This window comes from Pongo pygmaeus, chromosome 12, assembly GCF_028885625.2.
Source record: "Pongo pygmaeus isolate AG05252 chromosome 12, NHGRI_mPonPyg2-v2.0_pri, whole genome shotgun sequence".
In the NCBI taxonomy this organism is placed as follows: Eukaryota; Metazoa; Chordata; class Mammalia; order Primates; family Hominidae; genus Pongo; species Pongo pygmaeus.
Window position 1 is genome coordinate 78705247 of NC_072385.2, and position 26714 is coordinate 78731960.

The 26714-nt window shown below is 39.7% G+C and overlaps 1 protein-coding gene and 1 non-coding gene across 5 annotated transcripts in view; both read right to left on the minus strand.

Annotated features, from left to right (window-relative positions):
• Window positions 1–26714, minus strand: part of EML6 (EMAP like 6) — a 262095-nt gene that overhangs the window by 107185 nt on the left and 128196 nt on the right. For all 4 annotated transcript variants that reach the window (XR_010123243.1, XM_054473926.2, XM_063649364.1 and 1 more), the window contains 6 exons: window positions 26506–26643; window positions 23906–24162; window positions 20259–20471; window positions 8322–8489; window positions 4163–4269; window positions 1180–1298 (listed from right to left, as the gene is read on the minus strand). Coding sequence is in view for 3 of the 4 variants with exons in the window: in XM_054473926.2 (XP_054329901.1) it covers window positions 1180–1298; window positions 4163–4269; window positions 8322–8489; window positions 20259–20471; window positions 23906–24162; window positions 26506–26643 (1002 nt within the window). In the remaining variant the exon portion in view is untranslated. The remainder of the gene's footprint in view (window positions 1–1179; window positions 1299–4162; window positions 4270–8321; window positions 8490–20258; window positions 20472–23905; window positions 24163–26505; window positions 26644–26714) is intronic.
• On the minus strand, window positions 23774–23835 carry LOC129030952 (U7 small nuclear RNA). Its single transcript, XR_008500843.1, has one exon. It is a non-coding gene; the product is annotated as a U7 small nuclear RNA (small nuclear RNA).

Sequence of the window (26714 nt, forward strand, 5' to 3'; positions counted from 1 at the left end):
AAGTCTTCAAATTGGTGTGCATTTTACACATGCAGAACATCTTTTTTCAGAATAACCATATTTTAAGTGCTCAGTGGCTGTGTGTGGCTAATGGATACTGTATTGGGCTGAGTTAGAGTCAGGATCACAGAAAATTTTTTTTCTTGCAGAGGGTATGATACGGTGACAAAGGATTCTCAAACATAAAAAGATTATGTTAGGGTAAAATTTTATGGGAAAATTAGAATGGAAATGTGAGCTTAGGTAGAAATATGAATGATGTAAAATATCTTCCTGTTTTAGAAGGACTTGTTCATGTATTTTTTTTTCCCCTTTTGAGACAGGGCCTCACTGTTACCCAGGCTGGAGTGCACTGGCAAGATCACGGCTCATTGCAGCCTAGACCTCCCCAACTCTGGCGATTCCCCAACCTCAACTTCCCTCCTGGGTAGCTGGGACTAGAGGTGCACGCCACCACATCTGGCTAGTTTTTTGTAGAGATGAGATTTCACCATGTCTCGAACTCCTGGGCTCAAGCAATCCACCTGCCTCAGCCTCCCAAAGGGCTGGGAAAACGGGTGTGAGCCACTGTGTCTGGCCTCACGTATTTTTTAAGGTGATAATAGTGAGAATCAAATATTTACGGCATTTAGGTTCCTTTGCATCCATTTAAAGGACTGATGTATTCATAATACGGATAGTATCTTCTCAGCCATTTAAATCGACATTAAAAAGTTTTAGTTGTCTACTTAAAATATGCAAGGGTGCATATAATTTTACAAAATTCAAAATTATTTTGGGCATATGTGCAGAAAATATTTGAAGAAAATACTGTCCTATGGTGGAGCCAGCAAAACAGAGCAGGGGATTAGGGGAAAGGAGAAAGAGGAAGTGAAGATGGTGATGAGAAAGAAGTGCAGCAGCAATGAGCAGCAGCACCCTTTAAGTAATGGAATTACATGAAGTCTGAGAAATCTAGAGACAATCACACTGTGATGGCCACAGAACACCGACGAGGGAAATGGACAGACAGTCACACTTCAAATAGCAACCACAGGTACAAGTGCACATTGCAGAGAAGAGCTAGCCAGGAGGCGGACGACACTGAGGGGAGGGGATCCCTTAAGCCTGGTGCTAAGGTTGGTGACAGCCAGGCAGAGACAGAGGAACACGCACGGGCGCCCATGACAGGCCACCCACCCGTGTATGAACTGGAGTTTCAAGCTGTCCTCAGGAGCCTTTTCTCGTTTGAGGAAGGGCACTACATGGTTTTTCTCTTTACTTTGTTGCTTTAGCTGAGGTAGATCTTCTTTGTAAACCTTAAAGAACAACAGAAACATCTGGGTGAGATGCCTTTCATCAGGTTCCAAAAATATCAGTATCTTGACATTCTTGTAAAATCTTTAACTGCTTCAATAAAATGTCTTTGAAATCTTAAGACATGAGATAGAATATTACTTTTTCCTAATGAACAAAACTAATAAGAACTATTTTTTAAATAACTGGGATTTTAAAATAATCTTTCTTGATTTGTTACTGTTTTCTTAATGTCTAGAAAATATATTAGTAAATTTTAAAGGAAATTAAGTACCAGTAAAATATAAATAAAATAGTTTGTTTCTTCTAAGGCCAGAAATCTCTTACTGATTCTGACATTTGAAAAATGTGGACCTCATGAGTCATGACAATTTTCTCCTGAAATCCCTCTTTGGAATCACATTCCCTTCATAGCTTCATGCATCTTAACAGATCTGAGATATAGAGCAAAGAACAATCTTGGTCTAACTTGGGACCTAAAACGTGCTGCTGATTGTACCATTTAAATGCACATAAAAACCCATCTTTGTTTACTGTGTATTTATACTTTACTACCAAGAAATGTCCATTTAACAGGTGGAGAATCAAATCCAATCTAGTAATAATTTCTCATCTTCATCAAGTTTTTATTTAATCAAAGTCTTTTAAAAATCATAAAATATAAGGTCCCTGTTTAGGATTTGATCAAAAATCATTTGTAAAAGGTCAGAAGAATTCTCACTACTGTTTTGTCTACTACAGATGCAATTAACCAAGCTTCTAGAATCTAAAGATTATTATTCAACTTAATTCATGATGCTTTCATCAGCTCACCAACTATTTACTTTAGAGCAATGAATTCTAGTCTTGATATTTCTATTGTTTAAATGGGTCTCATAACCTCTGTGGGCCTCAAATTCCCATCTGTAAAATTGAGTTAAAAAATCCCTGTTAAGGAATAACTCAGGAATATTGTGAATGTAAATCAAATATCGGTGAAAGCATTGGAAAGTGACATGTCAGGGAGAATATACAGGTTGAGTATTCCTTATTTGAAATGTTTGGGATCAGAAATGTTTTGGATTTCAGATTTTTTCAGATCTTGGAATATTTCCATTATACTTACTGGTTGAGCATTCCAAATCCAAAACCAAAATACAAAATGCTCCAATGCACATTTCCTTTGAGCATCATACCAGTACTTATGAAGTTTTGGATTTTGGAGAATTCAGATTTTTCACATTAAGGATATTCAAACTGTTTAAGTCATAGGCATGAATTTTAAGTCTACCTTTTCATTCTTTTATTTATTTTTCTTAGAGACAGGGTCTTGCTCTGTTGCCCAGACTGGAGTACAGTGGTGTGTAGCCCTCAAACTCCTGGGTTCAGGCAATCCTCCCACCTCAGCTTCCTGAGAAGCTGGGACTATAGGCAAATGCCCAGCATTTTTTTTTTTTTGGTAGATACAGAGACCATGTTAACTAGGCTGGTCTCAAGCTCCTGGCCTCAAGTGATGCTCCCACCTCATCCTCCCAAAGCATCGGGATTATAGGAATGAGCCACTGTGCCTGGTCCCTTTTCATTCTTCTACTAGCATCATTTTATTAAACAAACACTTCCCAATTAAAGATTGCTTTTCCTAAATTTTGTATTGTGTTTAAATTTTATTGTCTCCTGATACCAGAGTATAATATTGTTTAGTGTTCGCATAATATTTCCACATTAATAATTTCCTTTCAGGCAAGATCGACTATGTTCAGGGTTGTATGGCCACAGACAATAATCTCTTTTCAAGTCCTTTTTAGTAGTCATATTGCATAATACAATGTGTCAATGCACAGTCAAGATGATTTCGTCATGGGGCTGACGCAAACCATTAGACTGCCTTGGTATGAACACAATTTTTCAAACCCTGAATCAATGAGTGATGATTAAGGGCTGAAAAATATTCCAATTTAGTGCTTATATAAAAGCAAACCAAGTAGTGCATACGATGTGCACTTTGGAGAGAAGCCTAGGTAAGCATCGTTATCCTAATACTATAAGCAAAGTGGACATGGGCAAGTTACTTAACTTCTTTCAATACATGGTAGCTGCTATAGGCCTATATCCTAAATCTCTATTGGCAACACTGACAGTTGATGTATCTGAAATTCGAAGTCTTATTCATTCCACATTCATGTACAGAAGCTGCTTCACATATCTTTGTTAAGTGACAAGGAAGAAAAAGAGAACCCCCATGGTTATTGCTGTAACAAGGTGGTATGTGTTCAGATTCCTCTGAGGGATTGCTTTAACACTCACTGTTTAGTGCTAAAATGATATGTCAACTTCCAAAAAATTGAAGTCAGCTGATCAGTTTTCCTACTAGAGGTAATTTCTGACTGGAGAGATTAATACACATTTTATTTGAGCTTTTACTTTAAGTAGATAATTACTTTGATTAAATGGATAATGGTTGCAGTAAGTTGATAGAAAAGCCGGGCTAACAGGCTCACATGCAAACCACCATGCCTCGAGGGTATTCATCCTTGTAAAGAAAACACACGCTTTTATAATCTGCTAAGAAAGTGAAAAAAGACCTATGGCTTACTTGCACATTTTTCTTCAAAAAAAATATTTTAAAGTTTTAGGTGCTAGGGAGGCAAAAAGCCCAAATACCAGGGGTTCAGTTTTGAAACTTTGCAATTACTTTCCACTGAAATAAATTTTAATGGTATGACTGGGTAAACACTTCGGTTTTAACCTGCACTTAAAGGCACAAAGTAGACTATTTTTCTTGTTTTTGCCTTAATTCTGTAAGTGCCAGTCATTTTTACTGCTATGTCCAAATCCAATGAGATCCCCTTCTGGGGTTACAAATTTTCATTGCTCCCTGCTTACTGACCTGGCGATCATAATTGATTTGAGTTTCTTGCTCAATATCAGAGTCCAATTCGGGCACATCAGATAAATCTGAATCAGATTCTTCACTGTAGGAATCAGCTCCACCTTCTGCAGAGATACAACCCATAAGAAACAAGCAAAAATTCTGAGACTCTGAGCAGCTGCAATTATCTAAAATATTTTTCCTTTTATCCTAGCAAAGTAAATAAAAACTATACCATAGTTTTCATTTAATATAAATTATTGAAACATCTTTCTTTCATCTTTTGGTTTAGTTCAGCCCACCCTTCACTCCTTTCAGGAACATTAACAGAGTAGGCCAACTTCCTTCCCCACACCACCCACCAGGCAGACTAAACTCATTTATACTTTTTTTGAGACAGGGTCTGTCTCCCAGGCTGGAGTGCAGTGGCACAATCTCAGCTCACTACAACCTCCTCCGGGGCTCAAGCAATCCTCCCACCTCAGCCTCCTGGCAGCTGGGACTACAGAGATGCATATCACCATGCCCAGTTAATTTTTAAATTTTATTTGTAGGGACAGGGTTTCACCATGTTGCCTAGGTTGGTCATTTACACAGTTCTATTAGATAGCAGATACCTGGGTTTTAAGCTTTGTTTTGTAAAATCGGCAGGTTTTAAAAAGGGAAAGGCTGGGGCAAAAATAAATCCAACCATTTACTTCAATACAGAACCTCTTTAGCCTTTTAACCACGCCCACCCAAGAGTTGGTAATTGTCATGGCCCAAACCACCACAGAACTCTCGTCCACATTTATTCAAATAATTTTTCATTTTATCACCTGCTTATGACATCAGAGTGGATATAAATGAAAAGACTACATACATGTCCACTGAATTGGAACACATAGGCCCCAACCGTGAACCATTCCTTGAGCCCCATTCTGAAGGCCACTTCCATTTCAAAGGTTACCTTGTTCACCTGCAGCCTGACTGAGCGGACCCACTGCCTGTTACAATTGTCCTAAGGAAGCTGAAATGTATCCTCTCCTGTTATCCCCAAGGGTTAATTTTTCACGTAAACCTTAGACCTTCAACTTGCATTTGGGAAATCTGCTGACGGCTTTACAGAAGTTTCCTTATGTGTGATGATTCTCTTTTCCCTTACTACTTTCAGTGCTCTGCCTTTAACTTTTGATCATTTAAGATGTTCCTTGGGGTGCATCTTTTTGGATTCATCTTACTGGTGTCCTTTGCACTTCCTAGATTTGGCTTATTTTCTTTCCTAGGCTTGGGAATTTTTCTGCCGTTATTTCCTTGAACATGTTTTCTGCCCATTTCTCTCTCTTCTCTTTTTGGCATGTTGGTAACACGTAAGTTGTTGGACCACCATAAGTCTCTAAGCTATCTTTACTCCTTTTCTTTTTGTTTCTCAGATTGGATGGTTTCCAGTAATCTGTCTTTAAGTTCACTGTTCCTTTCTTCTGCTTCATCTAGTCTGCTGTTGAACCTCTCTATTGAATTTTTCAGTTCAGTTGCAGTACTCTTCAGAGAAAGTTTCTTTTTTGAGATGGAGTCATGTTCTGTCACCCAGGATGGAGTGCGGTGACACAATCTTGGCTCACTGCAACCTTCACCTCCCAGTTCAAGAAATTCTCCTGCCTCAGCCTCCCCTGTAGCTGGGATTACAGACATGCTCCACCACGCCTGGCTAATTTTTGTATTTTTAGTAGAGACAAGGTGTTTCACCATGTTGGCCAGGCTGGTGTTCAAACTCCTGACCTCAAGTGATCCACCCGCCTTAGCCTCCCAAAGTGATGGGATTACAGTCATAAGTCAACGTCCTCAGCCCACCCTCAGAGAAAGTATTTTTAAAAGTACCAAAATTCATTGAGTACTTTTAAAAAACACCTTGTATCTCTAAAGTTCTCAATTTGTTCTAATATTGTTCTCTTGACCTCAGTGAGGGTCTTTATGACTATTATTTTGAATTCCCTGTTGGGTAAATCACATATCTCTACTTAACTGGGGTTGCTTTCTGGAGATGTCTTGTTTGTTTATCTGGATTTTCATTTCTTCATTGTCACTGACACTGTTGGTTTCTGTGCATTAGATTAAAAACAAAAACAAAAACAAAAAAACCTCTCCCTATCTCGTCAGACTGGCCTTGTATAGGAGAACGATCTCACCAATCTGACTGGCCAATGGTTTTAAGGTGCCTCTCAAATCTCTGTGTTTGTCCAGACTATTGTCTGTTTTGGTGGCCCCTAGAGCTTAAGACATGCCATGTCCTGTTGGTACCACAAGACTGTAAAGGGGGGAAGACATCAGACTCTTTTGATATAGCTAGAGGGTTGGAGGGTGGGCTATGTGTTTCAATTCCTTCTATCTTCACAGTGAAGCTGAGCATAGTCATTTACCGCTCGCTTTTTCTGCACTAAGCCAGGTAGAGAATCTGTGACAAATGCCTGTACTCACATTTAGGCTGTACCCTCTGATCCTGGGGAGATAACTCCTGAAGTGGGTCCATTGTACCTCTACCTCTTCATTTTCTGTGGTTTAAGTCCACTCAGGAATGCGAAGCCCCATCAATTTCCAGAGCTAGTTCATTAAGGAGACAGGTGGGAGCTACAGAAGGTGTGGCACTTGGTGTATGACCAAACTTTTTCCAGGAAGTATGGGTAGGCTTACATTTATCACTGGGGTGAGCCAGAGCAAAGGTTCATGAAGTGCTGAGCTCTGGCTGCTGGAAGGCTATTATATGTTTACCCTGTTAGCTCCTTGATGGAAGTCATTTGATGGCAGGCCATCAAGCAGCACTGGAAGTGTGTGCTGTAAGCCCCTTTTGGAGAAAAAAATGGGAGTTGCACATTCCCAACTTTTTTCTGCACTGCTCCAAGGGGATGTAGCTCCTCTCAGTGTTTGTAAACCCATTTAAGACCACATCTTTGTTCTGTGATACAGGAAGACTAGAATATTCCTAGTCCCTTCTGCTCCCAGAGCAAAGAGGTTTAGGATGGAGTCCTCTGGGAGGTAGCTGTAAAAGTTGGGCATTCAACACATGGCATAAACCCCATTTGGGGAGAAATGAGGAGCTGCATTCTTAGAGCACCTTCTCGTCACCACTCCTAAGAGAAAAAGCTGCTGGAAGTGCCTAAAAGTCCATATAAAACTGCCACCTTTCTCTATGGTCTAGACAGACATTCATATACTTTGCCCCCTCTGCTCCCAGAAGTGGGAGGTTTAGGATCCATTTCCTTGAGTGGAAGCTATAAAAGTTGGGGAGCTCAATGTGTGGACAAACTCCTTCCAGAGTATATTATTAGATCTGGAGTTACTGCTGGGATGAGTCATGGGAGGAGGCTCAGAGGTCTGTTTCTTAGGCTGCCAGCTGGGCTAATGTGTGTCTGCCCCTCTAAATCCCTGCTGCATATTGGTTAGAAGCCAGGCCGCCAAATAGCCTCCGGAAATGTGTCATAAACCCCTTCTAGGTAGAAACTGGGCTGCATTTTTAAAGCCCCTTCTCAGAACTGCTCCAGGGGATGAAGCCCCTGGAAGGCTCGAGCACTTATATCAAACCGAGGCTTCTTTCCCATGGTCTAGAGATTCCCAAATGTCTAATTCCCTCCACTCCCAGAGGTGCTGAATTAAGAGCCAGTCCACGGGGAACCTAGAGTTAGGGCACTATGTGTGAGGTCCAAACCCTTTTCTCCACAGGGAGAGGTTGGGTGGTGGGGATTCCTGTCCTGATTTCAGGAAGCAGTGCTCAGGGCAGGTTTCCCACCAGAGTGTGCCTCAGTTTTTCCTACCTACCCAATGTGGATGTTTTCTCAGTTGCCTGGCGGGTAGGAGTTTCTCAACTTGTATGACTTTCTCTCAGAGAGAATGGACCTGTGAATCAACATGTATTTGGTGTCCGTGAGTGGAGGGAGCGTCAGGAGCTTCCTATTGTGACATTGCAGATGTCACGTTGCTGACGTCCTGCTCAACTTGCATTTGGTATGGCAACTTCCTTTGAAGAAAATTATCCAACTGACCCATATTAATTTTTAAAGTTTCTTCCTATCTTAAAATTTTAAGATTACAAGAATCAATTTTCCAAAATTGCTTAAACCCTTTACCTATAGAATACATGTTAGATAATTCTTTGAAATGCCTATTGAAAAATAAAATGATGTCAAGAAATTATTGCTGGGTTTACCTTGGGGTGCAGTTTCCAGCATGCCGTTGCTGACACCTTCTGGAATAAACCTCCACTGGAAAACTGAGTGATCAGCCCCTCCTGTGCTCAACACCCACTGAAAGTCATGGGACCAGCGGACATTTGTGACATGTGCAGAATGGCCCACATACTTTCTAAATTTGGCTCCTGAAAGAATATTTTTTGAGAGGATTAGTTATGAAAAAAGTAGAGTTCATTAGTTTAAAACAACCCTGTTCATGTTGAGGAGTAAAATCTTTAAATATATCTGAAAATGATGTTCCGTCTTACATATTGTAACAAATAACCAAATGCTTCAAAAGATATCTCAATTATTCCAATACGCAGTAAGCTAAAAATAGGTCTTAAAATTTAAGCCCTGTGGCTAAAGACATCTGAACCTGTTCCAAATAATGCCTACGCTTCACGGATTCTGAAAATAAATGATAGAGAATGAACATCTTACATATTCTTATTTAAATGCGAGATAAGACAGGCAATCCTGTGCAACAGGGAAACAGAAAATAATTCTATGGAAATAAAATTATGGTTTGGAGTCACATAGACATAGAGTTTGGAGAATCACTTTTTCCTCCTTAAATTGGTTGCTTTACTCAGTGAACACTAACCCCAGGTAGTGAGTGCAACAGAAAAAGCTACTTGAAGTGATATTTGTGGTTGAACTACAGTAGTAAAGCCTTCAGCATATGCTCAGTACACAGTGGCATCAAGGCACTTGAGTAATAAGCAGGGTCCATCTTACATGGAGGCCTAGAACCCCAGAGTCCATGGGAGATTTCAGGAGGTCAAATACCCCAACCTCTCTTCAAAAACATTTCTATTTCTTACAGTTTCTCTAAATGAAATCCATTTTTTTAGGGTTGCGGGAAGCCATCTGTTCAACTATCACATGTTTAAATTTCAAATGTCCACTGGAGAGGCAATGATTTGTAAGAAGGTGAAAATTACTGCTACATGTCATGCTCATACATTTTTTGAGAGCATGCTCTGACCAGATAAGCCCCATTATACCAAGGACTCTGAGAAAAATTTGGGGAATTCTGCTGAAGAAGGGAAAGGAAGCATTGGGTCTCAAAAGCAAACTTGCCTACTTCAAAGAGTTACCTAAATCAGTTTCGTAATAAAGTCAAACTCGCTCCAACTAAGGTCAGTTGGAAATGTTGGCTCATGATTGAGTAATAGGGGAGCAGGGTATGCTCTTCCCATCTCTCTTTAGATCTTAAAAGTGTTGGCCTCTTCTTTGTTTCCTTGACCTTTATACCTTACTCACAGATCAATTAGCCTATCTCTTCATAGAGGTTTAAAAATATGTTCACAAATTCTCTGATACAAAATGAATAGAATATGGCAAAAGTGAAGGTGACATCTAAGAGGAGGTTATAAAAGGTATTGCAGATTCTTCCCTGCTGTCTTTCTTGGATCTCTATATGCCACGTCATAAGCACACTGGAGCAATCTATGGAGAGGCTCACATAGCAGGAACTGAGGCCTCCTGCCAAGAGCCACATGAGTGAGCCATCTTGGAAGAAGTGAATCCTCTGGCCTCAGTCTAGCCTTCACATTACTGCAACCTCACGAGAGACCTTGAACTAGAATCACCCAGCTAAGCTTCTTGGGAATCCTTGACTCCCAGAAACCATGATATAATAAATGTTTGTGCATTTACACTTTTAAGTTTGGAGAATAATTTGTTATGCAGTAATAGGTAATTAATATAGCCTTTGTAAGCTGGAACTAGAACCTGCAAAAACATTAGTGTCATTAATACTTAGGCCTTATCTCTCCGATGTTTTCTTTCTGCCCTCTCTCCCCCCTCACTCACTGTGCTCTGGGTACACTGGTCTCTTTGCTATTCCCCAAACATGCTAGGCATTTTATCTGATTCTAGGCCTTTGCTGTTTCCTCTGTCTGAAGTGCTCTCTCCCTAGATATCTGAATGGCTGGATCCTTCATTCTCCTTCAGGTTCTAAGTCAAATGAAACCACAACAGCAAGCCCCTCTTTGACCAACTTATTTAGAACACTGCACAGCCCAACTCCAGCATTCTCTGCTCCCACTGTTTGCTTTATTTTTCTTCACAGCACTTCTCACAATCAGATATGTTTATATTTTCTTGTATATTAACTGTAGACCTTCAGTAGAACAAAAGCTCCATGAGGGCAGGGATTTGTGCTTGTTTTCATCACTGGCCTATCTCCATCCCCTAGGACAGCATTTAACAAACACTTCTTGAATAAATGAAGGCCACACCTGTCTCTCAAGAGGCTTTCCTTGGGACACTGAATGACTCCACCAGACCTCCCTTTGTCCTCTGCACCACAGGAGGGCTCAGGCCTCAGCCCTCATCTCTTCTCTATCAACCTCCTCCCCTATAGCTTTAAAGTGCTGTCAATGTGACTGCCAAGTGCTCATCTCCAGCCCTGAAGTCTCCCTGGCGCACTGACAGCTCTGTGCCATGTCCACCTGGATGCCCAATACAGGCCCCTAACTTACAACAAGGAAAACAGACCGAGACATTCCCCTTCCCTTTATGTGCACTCCCAGAGACAAACATCTTTTTTCTCATTTTCCCAGCTCTGTAAATGCTGCCACTACTCACCCCACTGCTCAAGTCCCAAACTTAGAAGTCATCCTTGATTACTTTCTTTTCCTCTATTCTCATATCCAATCCATCTGTAAGACCCTCAGCTCTGCCTTGAAACTGTTTCCTAAGCCCGACCACCTCTCTGTATCTCTTCCTAATATCTTTGTCCAAGCCACATCATCTCTTACCTGGACTCCTGCAATAACTTCTCTACTTGAAACCTCCCTTTTCCTAACCATTCCACAAAATATCAAAACAGTCTTAAAAATTTAGATTGGTCACATCACTCCATGTAAAACCGTCCATAGTTTTTCATTGCACTTAGAAGATGACTCTGATTTCTAGTAGTGGCCAGGGGGCCCTTTATGACACAGCCCTGTCACCCTCTCCAATGTCACGGTACGCAACTCTTACCCTCATGCACTAAGTTCCAGCCACACTGGCCTTCCTGTTCCTGCACTGCATCAAGCTTATCCATGACATATGGAAGGCCAGCACTGGCCCCTCCAAGATCTAAGATCCAAGATTTCCACAACTCAAGTCTTATCATTCAGGACACTCGTCATGGGAGGTGGCTGTTCAAGCTGTCCATAAGCCATGTGTCATAAAATGTACAACACAAGTCCATTTGCTATGAGGACGTGGATACTTTTGTGGGTTGCTGAGGTGTAATGCAAAGGAGGAACAGAACAGGTGCACCAGGTAGAACGTGGAGAGCCTCCGAGTCTCCCGTTGGAGTAGGGGTGAGTACCAAGGCTATTAGGACATGGCAAACGTCATTGAGCAAGGCCTTGAATTTTACCTTGTTTCAGTGTCTGTGTGGCGATGGTCAAACAGGATACAGTCTAAGTGGTATCAGGGAAAGCTGTCAGTATTGAAACGAATTATTTTAAGATGTGAAAATTGTCAAAATGAGAAAAATAAATTGGTTTGGCTATGTAAACATAGTACAGTAGCAGTCATTTTCATTAACTGCAGAACACTTATGTCTAATTACTGTGCAACTGAATATTATACACACATAATTGCAAACATGTCAAATTAACTTGGTTGTGACTTTTTAAAAATCACAATGGAAAATAATAATGTTTGCTCATTTCCCACAACTGCTCATGGTCATCAGCACCTGCTCATATCTGGCTGTTTACAGGTTCAAAATGTACGGGGAATACTTGTAGCTTGTCACCTAAATTACAGACAGACACATTCCACCAACTGCTAGTATTCCCATCAACAATTCCCACTCTTTTATTCACTTCCCCACCAGTAATTTTGGCACAAAAAGGACACAAAAGCCTGAATGCCTCAGAGGCAAATTACAAGATTTATAAGCCATGTGTCATGAAAAGTAGAACACAAGTCCATTTGCTATGAGGACATGGACATGTTTGTGGGTTGCTGAGGTGGGTTTTGCTAGTCTTACCATACTGTCATCTGGCTGTCCATCTCTCCTCATTCATGCAGATGCCCTCTGTGTGCCATTATCCAAAGAGCTGTTTTTTACGTAACGGTGACTCATTTTGACAGCACTACTCACTCTCTGTAATATAGTTTGGATATGTGTCCCTGCTCAAACCTCATGTTGAATTGTAATCTCCAGAATTAGAGGGGGGGCCTGGTGGAAGGTAACTGGATTATGGGGGTGAATTTCTCATGAATGGGTTAGCATCATTCTCTTGGTGCTCTCCTAAAAGTGAACAAATTTTCATGAGATCTGCTTGTTCAAAAGTGTAGGAACCCTGCTCTAGCTCTCTCTTGCTCCTGCTCTGGCCATGTGACGTGCCTTCTCCCCCTCACCTTCTGCCATGATTGTCAGTTTCCTGAGCACCCCCCGCCCAGACGCCAAGCAAATGCCAGCATCATGCTTCCTGTGTAGCCTACAAAACTGTGAGCCAATTAAACCTCTATTCTTTTTTTTTTTTTTTTTTTTATTTTTATTTTTGCTAGCTTGTCTTTTTTTTTTTTTTTCTTTTTCTTTTTCTTTATTATTATTATTATTATTATACTTTAGGTTTTATGGTACATGTGCGCAATGTGCAGGTAAGTTACATATGTATACATGTGCCATGCTGGTGCGCTGCACCCACCAACTCGTCATCTAGCATTAGGTATATCTTCCAATGCTATCCCTCCCCCCTCCCCCCACCCCACAACAGTCCCCAGAGTGTGATGTTCCCCTTCCTGTGTCCATGTGTTCTCATTGTTCAACTCCCACCTATGAGTGAGAATATGCGGTGTTTGGTTTTTTGTTCTTGCGATAGTTTACTGAGAATGATGATTTCCAATTTCATCCATGTCCCTACAAAGGACGTGAACTCATCATTTTTTATGGCTGCATAGTATTCCATGGTGTATATGTGCCACATTTTCTTAATCCAGTCTATCATTGTTGGACATTTGGGTTGGTTCCAAGTCTTTGCTATTGTGAATAATGCCGCAATAAACCTACGTGTGCATGTGTCTTTATAGTAGCATGATTTATAGTCCTTTGGGTATATACCCAGTAATGGGATGGCTGGGTCGAATGGAATTTCTAGTTCTAGATCCCTGAGGAATCGCCACACTGACTTCCACAAGGGCTGAACTAGTTTACAGTCCCACCAACAGTGTAAAAGTGTTCCTGTTTCTCCACATCCTCTCCAGCACCTGTTGTTTCCTGACTTTTTAATGATTGCCATTCTAACTGGTGTGAGATGGTATCTCATTGTGGTTTTGATTTGCATTTCTCTGATGGCCAGTGATGGTGAGCATTTTTTCATGTGTTTTTTGGCTGCATAAATGTCTTCTTTTGAGAAGTGTCTGTTCATGTCCTTCGCCCACTTTTTGATGGGGTTGTTTGTTTTTTTCTTGTAAATTTGTTGGAGTTCATTGTAGATTCTGGATATTAGCCCTTTGTCAGATGAGTAGGTTGTGAAAATTTTCTCCCATTTTGTAGGTTGCCTGTTCACTCTGATGGTAGTTTCTTTTGCTGTGCAGAAGCTCTTGAGTTTAATTAGATCCCATTTGTCAATTTTGGCTTTTGTTGCCATTGCTTTTGGTGTTTTAGACATGAAGTCCTTGCCCATGCCTATGTCCTGAATGGTAATGCCTAGGTTTTCTTCTAGGGTTTTTATGGTTTTAGGTCTAACATTTAAGTCTTTAATCCATCTTGAATTGATTTTTGTATAAGGTGTAAGGAAGGGATCCAGTTTCAGCTTTCTACATATGGCTAGCCAGTTTTCCCAGCACCATTTATTAAATAGGGAATCCTTTCCCCATTTCTTGTTTTTGTCAGGTTTGTCAAAGATCAGATACTTGTAGATATGTGGCATTATTTCTGACGGCTCTGTTCTGTTCCATTGATCTATATCTCTGTTTTGGTACCAGTACCATGCTGTTTTGGTTACTGTAGCCTTGTAGTATAGTTTGAAGTCAGGTAGTGTGATGCCTCCAGCTTTGTTCTTTTGGCTTAGGATTGACTTGGCGATGCGGGCTTTTTTTTGGTTCCATATGAACTTTAAAGTAGTTTTTTCCAATTCTGTGAAGAAAGTCATCGGTAGCTTGATGGGGATGGCATTGAATCTGTAAATTACCTTGGGAAGGATGGCCATTTTCACGATATTGATTCTTCCTACCCATGAGCATGCAATGTTCTTCCATTTGTTTGTATCCTCTTTTATTTCCTTGAGCAGTGGTTTGTAGTTCTCCTTGAAGAGGTCTTTCACATCCCTTGTAAGTTGGATTCCTAGGTATTTTATTCTCTTTGAAGCAATTGTGAATGGGAGTTCACTCATGATTTGGCTCTCTGTTTGTCTGTTATTGATGTATAAGAATGCTTGTGATTTTTGCACATTGATTTTGTATCCTGAGACTTTGCTGAAGTTGCTTATCAGCTTAAGGAGATTTTGGGCTGAGACAATGGGGTTTTCTAGATATACTATCATGTCATCTGCAAACAGGGACAATTTGACTTCCTCTTTTCCTAATTGAATACCCTTGATTTCCTTCTCCTGCCTAATTGCCCTGGCCAGAACTTCCAACACTATGTTGAATAGAAGTGGTGAGAGAGGGCATCCCTGTCTTGTGCCAGTTTTCAAAGGGAATGCTTCCAGTTTTTGCCCATTCAGTATGATATTGGCTGTGGGTTTGTCATAAATAGCTCTTATTATTTTGAGATACGTCCCATCAATTCCTAATTTATTGAGAGTTTTTAGCATGAAGGGTTGTTGAATTTTGTCAAAGGCCTTTTCTGCATCTATTGAGATAATCATGTGGTTTTTGTCTTTCGTTCTGTTTATATGCTGGATTACATTTATTGATTTGCGTATATTGAACCAGCCTTGCATCCCAGGGATGAAGCCCACTTGATCATGGTGGATAAGCTTTTTGATGTGCTGCTGGATTCGGTTTGCCAGTATTTTATTGAGGATTTTTGCATCAATGTTCATCAAGGATATTGGTCTAAAATTCTCTTTTTTTGTTGTGTCTCTGCCAGGCTTTGGTATCAGGATGATGCTGGCCTCATAAAATGAGTTAGGGAGGATTCCCTCTTTTTCTATTGATTGGAATAGTTTCAGAAGGAATGGTACCAGCTCCTCCTTGTACCTCTGGTAGAATTCGGCTGTGAATCCATCTGGACCTGGACTTTTTTTGGTTGGTAAGCTATTGATTATTGCCACAATTTCAGCTCCTGTTATTGGTCTATTCAGAGATTCAACTTCTTCCTGGTTTAGTCTTGGGAGGGTGTATGTGTTGAGGAATTTATCCATTTCTTCTAGATTTTCTAGTTTATTTGCATAGAGGTGTTTGTAATATTCTCTGATGGTAGTTTGTATTTCTGTGGGATCGGTGGTGATATCCCCTTTATCATTTTTTATTGCATCTATTTGATTCTTCTCTCTTTTTTTCTTTATTAATCTTGCTAGCGGTCTATCAATTTTGTTGATCCTTTCAAAAAACCAGCTCCTGGATTCATTTATTTTTTGAAGGGTTTTTTGTGTCTCTATTTCCTTCAGTTCTGCTCTGATTTTAGTTATTTCTTGCCTTCTGCTAGCTTTTGAATGTGTTTGCTCTTGCTTTTCTAGTTCTTTTAATTGTGATGTTAGGGTGTCAATTTTGGATCTTTCCTGCTTTCTCTTGTGGGCATTTAGTGCTATAAATTTCCCTCTACACACTGCTTTGAATGCATCCCAGAGATTCTGGTATGTTGTGTCTTGGTTCTCATTGGTTTCAAAGAACATCTTTATTTCTGCCTTCATTTCGTTATGTACCCAGTAGTCGTTCAGGAGCAGGTTGTTCAGTTTCCACGTAGTTGAGCGGTTTTGAGTGAGATTCTTAATCCTGAGTTCTAGCTTGATTGCACTGTGATCTGAGAGACAGTTTGTTACAATTTCTGTTCTTTTACATTTATTGAGGAGAGCTTTACTTCCAAGTATATGGTCAATTTTGGAATAGGTGTGGTGTGGTGCTGAAAAAAATGTATATTCTGTTGATTTGGGGTGGAGAGTTCTGTAGATGTCTACTAGGTCTGCTTGGTGCAGAGCTAAGTTCAATTCCTGGGTATCCTTGTTGACTTTCTGTCTCGTTGATCTGTCTAATGTTGATAGTGGGGTGTTAAAGTCTCCCATTATTAATGTGTGGGAGTCTAAGTCTCTTTGTAGGTCACTCAGGACTTGCTTTATGAATCTGGGTGCTCCTGTATTGGGTGCATATATATTTAGGATAGTTAGCTCTTCTTGTTGAATTAATCCCTTTACCATTATGTAATGGCCTTCTTTGTCTCTTTTGATCTTTGTTGGTTTAAAGTCTGTTTTATCAGAGACTAGGATTGCAACCCCTGCCTTTTTTTGTTTTCCATTTGCTTGGTAGATCTTCCTCCATCCTTTTATTTTGAGCCTATATGTGTCTCTGCACGTGAGATGGGTTTCCTGAATACAGCACACTGATGGGTCTTGAGTCTTAATCCAGTTTGCCAGTCTGTGTCTTTTAATTGGAGCATTTAGTCCATTTACATTTAAAGTTAATATTGTTATGTGTGAATTTGATCCTGTCATTATGATGTTAGCTGAATATTTTGCTCGTTAGTTGATGCAGTCTCTTCCTAGTCTCGATGTTCTTTACATTTCGGTATGATTTTGCAGTGGCTGGTACCGGTTGTGCCTTTCCATGTTTAGCGCTTCCTTCAGGAGCTCTTTTAGGGCAGGCCTGGTGGTGACAAAATCTCTCAGCATTTGCTTGTCTGTAAAGTATTTTATTTCTCCTTCACTTATGAAGCTTAGTTTGGCAGGATATGAAATTCTGGGTTGAAAATTCTTTTCTTTAAGAATGTTGAATATTGGCCCCCACTCTCTTCTGGCTTGTAGGGTTTCTGCCGAGAGATCCGCTGTTAGTCTGATGGGCTTCCCTTTGATGGTAACCCGACCTTTCTCTCTGGCTGCCCTTAACATTTTTTCCTTCATTTCAACTTTGGTGAATCTGACAATTATGTGTCTTGGAGTTGCTCTTCTCGAGGAGTATCTTTGTGGCGTTCTCTGTATTTCCTGAATCTGAATGTTGGCCTGCCTTGCTAGATTGGGGAAGTTCTCCTGGATAATATCCTGCAGAGTGTTTTCCAACTTGTTTCCATTCTCCCCGTCACTTTCAGGTACACCAATCAGACGTAGATTTGGTCTTTTCACATAGTCCCACATTTCTTGGAGGCTTTGCTCGTTTCTTTTTATTCTTTTTTCTCTAAACTTCCCTTCTCGCTTCATTTCATTCATTTCATCTTCCAGGGCTGATACCCTTTCTTCCATTTGATCGCATCGGCTCCTGAGGCTTCTGCATTCTTCACGTAGTTCTCGAGCCTTGGTTTTCAGCTCCATCAGCTCCTTTAAGCACTTCTCTGTATTGGTTATTCTAGTTATACATTCTTCTAAATTTTTTTCAAAGTTTTCAACTTCTTTGCCTTTGGTTTGAATATCCTCCCGTAGCTCGGAGTAATTTGATCGTCTGAAGCCTTCTTCTCTCAGCTCGTCAAAGTCATTCTCCGTCCAGCTTTGTTCCGTTGCTGGTGAGGAACTGCGTTCCTTTGGAGGAGGAGAGGTACTCTGGTTTTTAGAGTTTCCAGTTTTTCTGCTCTGTTTTTTCCCCATCTTTGTGGTTTTATCTACTTTTGGTCTTTGATGATGGTGATGTACAGATGGGTTTTTGGTGTGGATGTCCTTTCTGTTAGTTTTCCTTCTAACAGACAGAACCCTCAGCTGCAGGTCTGTTGGAGTACCTGGCCGGCCGTGTGAGGTGTCAGTCTGCCCCTGCTGGGGGGTGCCTCCCAGTTAGGCTGCTCAGGGGTCAGGGGTCAGGGACCCACTTGAGGAGGCAGTCAGCCCGTTCTCAGATCTCCAGCTGCGTGCTGGGAGAACCACTGCTCTCCTCACAGCTGTCAGACAGGGACATTTAAGTCTGCAGAGGTTACTGCTGTCTTTTTGTTTGTCTGTGCCCTGCCCCCAGAGGTGGAGCCTACAGAGGCAGGCAGGCCTCCTTGAGCTGTGGTGGGCTCCACCCAGTTCAAGCTTCCAGGCTGCTTTGTTACCTAAGCCAGCCTGGGCAATGGCGGGCGCCCCTCCCCCAGCCTCGCTGCCGACTTGCTGTTTGATCTCAGACTGCTGTGCTAGCAATCAGCGAGACTCCGTGGGCGTAGGACCCTCTGAGCCAGGTGCGGGCTATACTCTCCTGGGGCACTGTTTCCTAAGCCCGTCGGAAAAGCACAGTATTCGGTTGGGAGTGGCCCAATTTTCCAGGTGCCGTCTGTCACCCCTGGAAGGGGAACTCCCTGACCCCTTGTGCTTCCCGAGTGAGGCAATGCCTCGCCCCTGCTTCGGCTGGCGCACGGTGCGCTCACCCACTGACCTGCGCCCACTGTCTGGCACTCCCTAGTGAGATGAACACGGTACCTCAGATGGAAATGCAGAAATCACCCGTCTTCTGCGTCGCTCGCGCTGGGAGCTGTAGACCGGAGCTGTTCCTATTCGGCCATCTTGGCTCCTCCCCCCTAAACCTCTATTCTTTATAAATTACCAAGTCTCAGGTACTTCTTTATAGCCATGTAAGAATAGACTAACACACGCTTTCTGTTCTAATAATAGATCCACATTTCCATTGCTATTTTTGAAACCCAAGCACACCTTACAAGACTTGGGATGTATAGGATATCAAGTATCATTGAGTTATGTTTATTCCCAAGTTCTGACACTGGAGACCAGTAGTGTTGCCACTGACCCCAATGTTGTTTCTTCTCAATTCTGAATTCCCAGGTACTTTCTTGGAGGTCTAACTTACCCCCTGCAAGTATACTACTCAATCTAACAAGATATGCCCTATTACTCAAAGGGCTCTTGTGGGGAAAAAGAAGAGTATGAATTGGGCATGTTGAGGTAATTCTGTGCCTTGCACATTTTAAACGGATGGTCATTTTGTGATGTTTCAGTGCTGGTGTCTTGTTATGCATTTTATGTTCCATTTGTACCATAATTGTCACTGCTTCAAAACTGCCAGTTAGCTGAAAATGACTTTCTGATTGCATTTTTCAATCCCTTTCCTTGCTTAGTCTAAAAATTGTTCAAGTGAAAGAGTTTTCAGGCAGTAGCATGTCCCTGTTGATTACTTTTCTAAGATCACATTTTCAGGCACAGTTGAGGAGTCTCAGAAGAGCCTGAATATGGGCTTTGCCTAAACTTGCAAAGGAAGAAGAGGTCATTACATGGTTAATTCATCACCTTCTACAACGCTTGAGTGTGCCACATAACTGAAGTCAAACAATTTTAACAAAACAAAACAACAAAACATGAGGGCAAAGAGGGTTGTTTTGAATCAAACTTCTCTCAAAAATTTCACCAGTTATGTAAATCTAGTTTGCAAAATTACTGCTATGATGAGAGGTCCATAAACTATTATCACCACAACCATGATCAGATTTTAATTATGTCTGAAAGGATTTCCTTTGCTTTTCCATGTATAAGCACAATAGCTCTGAATCATAAAAGAATTTTAGTTACAACATTTTAACAGACTATATATAAACTATGAATATTTACATAAATATGACTTGTTTGAAATGTGAAACAAGGCTTACAAATCACAATATGGTAATAACTCTATTAGCAAATTCTTTCTTAAATTTGCAAAACCACATATCTTAAGATGTCAAAAGTAGAAGACATCAACACATTCTATTTAAAATTGTTGAAGAGTAAATATGAATATACAAGATAAAATAAACAGTGTATTGGAATAGACACCAGGAAGATCAGCCTTAACTGTACTGTATACAGTTTAGAGTAAATCTTTATGCAATGAAACATCTCTTTTGGCCTTACCTCTCTTGAGACAAGGAAATTTAAACAATTTAACCAGTCCAAAATCATCTCCAGACACCAGCACTGAGCTGTTGTAATTCGCATCCACTGAGTTGATGTCAGTAACCTCAGTGTATTTGGGCCAAATTCCACTCACTTCAGGGCCTTTCACGCATGTCCAGGAGGCCCAAGGAATCCCTTTAATTTCTTCTTTACTTGTTAAAGGCTTCCCAGCTGAAAATAATCAATATTAACATTACATTTAAATAAAAAATTTATTCTAATTATTCATTTTTATAAAGATCTGAAACTTTAAAAAAACTTTTGTAAATAAAGAAAACTACATATTTTAATCTCTTTATCCCATTTGTGATTTTTTTCTTTTTTGCATGGTTTAAAGAAAGCCCACATTCAAAACTCAGACATAAAAAGAAACTGATGAAATATTCAGGTGACGCATCCCTAAATATCCTGACTTGATCACTACACATTCTATGAATGTCACAAAATTTCACATGTACCCAATAAACACATGAATGTATCAAAAAACTTAAAAAGAAAATTATCATACTAAATGTAATGTCTCAAGCTACTAACAATTACTTAATTACCTTGATACAGATGGTATTATGCTTTGTATTATTAATGAAATGACTTTTAACATGTATTATCATGTTTAGTCACCAATGCTTTGCCAGGTTTTAAAAACTTTGGCTAAGTTCATCCTGAACTTCTATTTTTCATAATTCAAGGATGCTCAGAAGTATGTCTTTAAAATTCAGGCTCAGTAGATTAATGAAAAAAAATTAGTGAATATTATATAAATTTCTAAGTACTAGGCCCTGAAAATCTACAAGATTATGATGAAATAAAATGTAATTCACCGGGGAAAATAATCTCGACCATTGTGCTGGGTATATTCCCAAATGGGGATGGCCCACTACCCAGTTCCCACCACAGCAGGTCAGGGACGTTCCCCAGAGAGCACACAAAGAAGGAAACAAACATACATTGGGAAAGTGTTTAACCACACACGATTTTAAAATTCAAAATCAAGACAATTAAGCATATTACCTAATTTCTCTCTCAAAATAAGTATTTTCAAAATAAAGAATTGGTGAGAATAAATACCCTTATATAATACTGGTGCATTATCAAATTGGCACCTTAAAATTCTAGACTGTAACACAGCATTACATAAAACTTCATTAAAGAGACAACAAAATAAAAACATTTGTAGTTGGAACACAGTCTTTGACCTAGTGTTCTTGCCTTGGAGAATACAGTCCTAGGAAGTAACTCAGGAGAGAAAATTCCATCAGTACAAGGGCATTTGGAATTCCAATAGCTGGACCAACAAACAAACTAGAAATAAGCTCAAATACCCAATAATAGGAGAGTGATGAAGTAAATTATGATGCCACTCCTGAACAGGATGGTATTTTGTTATTGCAAATGATAAACATGTGTTTAATATTTTTTCACATAGAAAAAATATATAAAGTAATGTCAAGCAAAGAAAACAAAGAAATACATATCTCAGCAATGGTGCACTGAAGAATTTGATAAGGCAGAGTCTTATTTATGACATTTATTTTAGCATTATACAAACTAAATGTTAATAAATATTATGTAAGTCAGATTAATCTCTTATAAAAGTTATGGTGGGGTCACAAAAATAGTATTTAAAAAATCCTAATGGGCACATTTCACCAAATAACCAATAAGAGATTCCAATTATGAAGAACACAGATCTGGGACTAAAACAATCAAAGTAAATAAGGACTATGATCCTCAAATCTTTGAAGACTTAAATCTTGAAATGTTGTGTTGGAGTTCTAAGCTGATCTCAGAGTTTCTAATACTCCCAGGGCCATTTTTTCTAAAATTTCAATAGACTGTTCTTTTCTATTCCGGCAGAAACCAGTTTTCCTAATGATAATGTAGCCGACTATCCCTGGTTATCTGTGTTACGATGGGAGTATTATTGCCCGACAAGCTGAAACCCATGGATTATACCTCCAGTTCATTTTCATTCATTTCTATCTAACCCTGCAGCAGAATTGTGTGTGCAAGGCACTGACAGAAGCATTATGACTATTTTGCATTATCACCATTTAGTCAACTTTTTAGGTACATATTAATGTACAATGAAATGGGCAAAGAGCAGGAAGAAAGAAGAAATAACAGATAAAGCAAAAGACTTGGATAATGAACTAAACAGGTCGTGAACATCCAAATACTTGAAAGTTGGTTCTACAATTGTTTCAGATTTTCTCTACTTTAAAAAACTATGAAATACCTCAAGCATACAGAAAATTATACAGACTACTATAGTGTACAAGTGTTGCACCACACAGTTTCAACAAATCTTAACATTATGTCTTTATCACAGAATTTTAAAGAAAATGTTTCAGAGTTAAAATCCATTGGGCTGTTTTTCTAAATTTATTTATTATTTATTTATTTATTTTGAGATGGAGTCTCACTCTGTCCCCCAGACTGGAGTGCCATGGTGTGATCTCAGCTTGCTGCAACCTCCACCTCCTGGGTTCAAGCAATTCTGCCGCCTTAGCCTCCCAAGTAACTGGAATTACAAGTGCCTGCCACCACGCCTGGCTAATTTTGTTTGTATTTTTAGCAGAGATGGGGCTTCACCATGTTAGCCAGGTTGATTTCGAACTCCTGACCTCAAGTGATCCACACGCCTCAGTCTCCAAAAGTGCTAGGATTACAGGCATGAGACACCATGCCTGGCCTCACTGGGTTATTCTTTCCAAGATCATCTCTGCTTCTCAGCGGTAACCGACACACTGAATGAGGTGTTTATCATTCCCATGCATTGTTAAAACATTTACTACATAAGTATATGGTCATAAATAATACAGAATTTTTTCATGTGCTAAAAGTTTACATAAATGACCATACACTGTATATATCATTCTACAACTTTCTTTTGTCTGCTCAGCATATTTTTGAGATCTATCCATACTGATACAAGCAGCTCTAGTTTAATTTTTTCAAGTTCTTTAAAGTATTCCATTATATGACTACACCACATTTAACTCAACTGTCCTCATGCTGATAAACATTTAGGCATTGTGTCACAAACATCCTTGTGCACATGCCTTAGTGCATGTTCTCACCAGCGTATATGTGGTTTCCATTTCCCCTCTTCTCGCCATCAGACTTTTGCCAGTCTAAATAGTGTAAAATGGTACTTTACTGTTGTTTTAATTATCATTTCCCTGATTCCTAGTCTTTTATTGGTCATTTGAGATTTGCCTATTTTTCTAGTGTTTTTTTTTCCTTGCTCTTATCCTTAGGAATTCTTTATATTTTCTAGATATATATCTTTTGTCCATTATAACAATGGCAAGCATTTATGCCTAGTCTATGCCTTGTCTTTAAATTTCATTCATGATCTCCCTTGTTGTGCAGTAATTTTTAGTTTAACATGTTCCAACTCATACCTTTCCTTTGAATGTCTGTTATTTGGGATCTTGTGACAGAAAACGTTCCTTGCCCTGAGGTGGGGGGGCTTTCCAGCAAAAACCAGAAAACCTGCTGTACAAATTCTAAAAGAGCCATGACACTTGTCCTGTATTTCCTTCACCTGGTCCAAAATTTTGCTTTCCAGAAACATCCAAGGCCTCCATATGACTTACATGGCATTTTGTAGAACAATCGTTCTCCTGCACCATCATTAGTTTGTAAGTATTTACTATCCAAGGACCAGTCAATGTGTGTGATGAAACTAAGGGACTTGCTGCATTCTCCAATTTTCTTATACCTCTGGGCAACAGCATAGACATCTACTGGGCCATCATTGGATCCCACTGCAAGGTAAGAACCATCTGGAGAAAATTTCATTTCATGAATGACTTCTTTTCGATCTTTGATGTGAACTACTTCTGTCATATCTCTGTAAGAATAAAAAGCAAAACGATAAGCAGCAATTCTACAAATAGAAAATCCAAGTTTTAACATATATGTGTCAGAAAAAGAAGTGTTTTGAAAGAGAACCAAACCTGCAGGAATTAAAGGATTAACTTTTGGGGAAATATATAAAATGTTATTATTTAAAATTTATGGCATTGGCCGGGCGCAGTGGCTTACTCCTGTAATCCCAGCACTTTGGGAGGCCGAGGCGGGCGGATCACAAGGTCAGGAGATGGAGACCATCCTGGCTAACACGGTGAAACCCCGTCTCTATGAAAAATACAAAAAAATTAGCCAGGCATGGTGGTGGGCGCCTGCAGTCCCAGCTACTCGGGAGGCTGAGGCAGGAGAATGGCGTGAACCTGGGAGGTAGAGCATGCAGTGAGCCAAGATGGCACCACTGCACTCCAGCCTGGGCGACAGAGCAAGACTCCGTCTTAAAATTTATGGCATTTTAGGAGAATAACAAACTGTTTAAATGATATTTTGGCCTTCCAAAGTAAAAGCAAAAAATTTAATTAAGTGCATATTTGTGATGAAGAGACGTGGATTAACAGGCACAAACTGAAGTTTGACAGAAGAAATAAGATCTAGCATTTCATAGATCAGTGGAGTAACTATAGGTTATAATAATCTATCAGATATTTCCAAATAGGAGAAAATAATTCAAATGTCTCTAGCATAAAGAAAAAAATATTTAAGGTGATGGATAGCCCAATTACATTGATTTGATCTTCACGAATTATATGAATGTATTCAATTACATGTACCCTGAAAATATGTGTATCTATTATGCATCTATTTTTAAAATTTTAAAAAGAAATGCATATTTGCTTTCGTGTTTAACTATATATTATTTTTCCCTAAAATTTTTGTTTCAAAAGTTGGGGTTTGTCAAATTGCTTTAAAAATACGCCATGGAGAAAGGGAGAATATATCAAGATTAACATAAATAAATCATCTTTTTTATACTTTAAGAAACTAGTGACTGTTAAGCTTGATACTTATTGTCGCAAAAAGAGCAAGTCAAAAAAGCAGCTGAAGAAAATTACCTTTTTAAACGTTAAATTGTGATGTAATCATTCAATATTTCACTGTCATGAATATAGTGAGTCACTGGAATATTTTGTTTTGTTTCTGACCAGATTAAGAATTTCTGCTCACATTTGAAAGCTCACTGGGGTTGTTTTTTCCCTACAACTGTGAGACAGGATTATGACGACTAGCAGGTCCCCTGAGCCAGTAAAGATGGCTTCATCAACTCCAAAAAAACTGAATGCATAAAGAATACCAAATAACCATTCTACATAACAGTCCCTCATACGTGCTATCATTTATTAATAGCATTATGGTGTACTAGAATGTCATAAAATAGGTGCCTAGAAATGTGTGTGTGTGTGTGTGTGTGTGTGTGTGTGTGTGTGTAGTGTGGAGGCTTGAGAAGTCCATCAAAAAAGAAATCTGGTACTTAGCCATCTTGTCACACATCACTAAGCAGAGAAAGAAAATGCTGCCCACTAGTTCAGTAATGAGTTATGTGTGGTTGGTAGTGAGAATGTAGTGTAATAAACTGTGCTAAGACCATTCTCCAATCAAAGCTATGGAGAATTCTCTGTGCAAAGCGGGCAATATTTAATTTATAGCTGCATTTCTTTTCTATAATTACAAAACATGAGAGTCGAGAGAACGACAAATGCATTCAGAGGAATTACAAAGGTGGGTCATAATTTTTTTCAGTAAAAATTATATAGGATGTTAGTAAACAGGAAATATTCCATTTTAGTATCAATTATGGGTAGAAGAACTCTTTTACTAAAGCTCACCTCTAAACATCTGGTGCTGTTGGATGCTGCTTTATTCTTTCTTCCTCTTTTCTTGGCTTACTACAAAGCCCACAATCTTTTATCCAAAACCCTTGGAATTAGATGTGCTTGGGAATTCATTATTCGTTAGATTTTAGAAAGGTTCATATACAATATATTATGTAACATCCCCAGTGGGGGCTGGGGCAGCAATCTCTATTAAACACAGTAATTTTGCAGCAAGTCACATGACACATGATTATTCCTACTAAGAGATTACTAGATTATAAACAGCCTCACATCAGTTTGTTGGGTTAGACTGTGCTGCCAAATTATCAAATAATTTAGTATTTTCAGAGTGTTAGGACTTCAGAATTACAGATAGGGGATCATAGATCTACAGTATTCCTATTTGAATGGGTAAATGGATTTTTCCTAAGGTCCTGGCATGTATTATGACCAGGAAAATTGTAACATTTAACACGAGAGCATTTCTAAATACCATTTTCAACATCAGTACGTGCCTGACTCGGAGAACAATGAAAGAGCCGTCCTTCATGCCCAGGGCCAGCTGAGATCCGTCGGGGCTGAAAGCTACACTGCGAACCGCCTCTTCCATGTTACAGCGGGCGATCAAGGCATGATCAGCCAGGCTCCACAGCCTAGGCACAAGAACGAAGTCAAAACAAAACAAAACCAACTTCCCATGGTCATCGGCCAGCCGAAGGCAAGA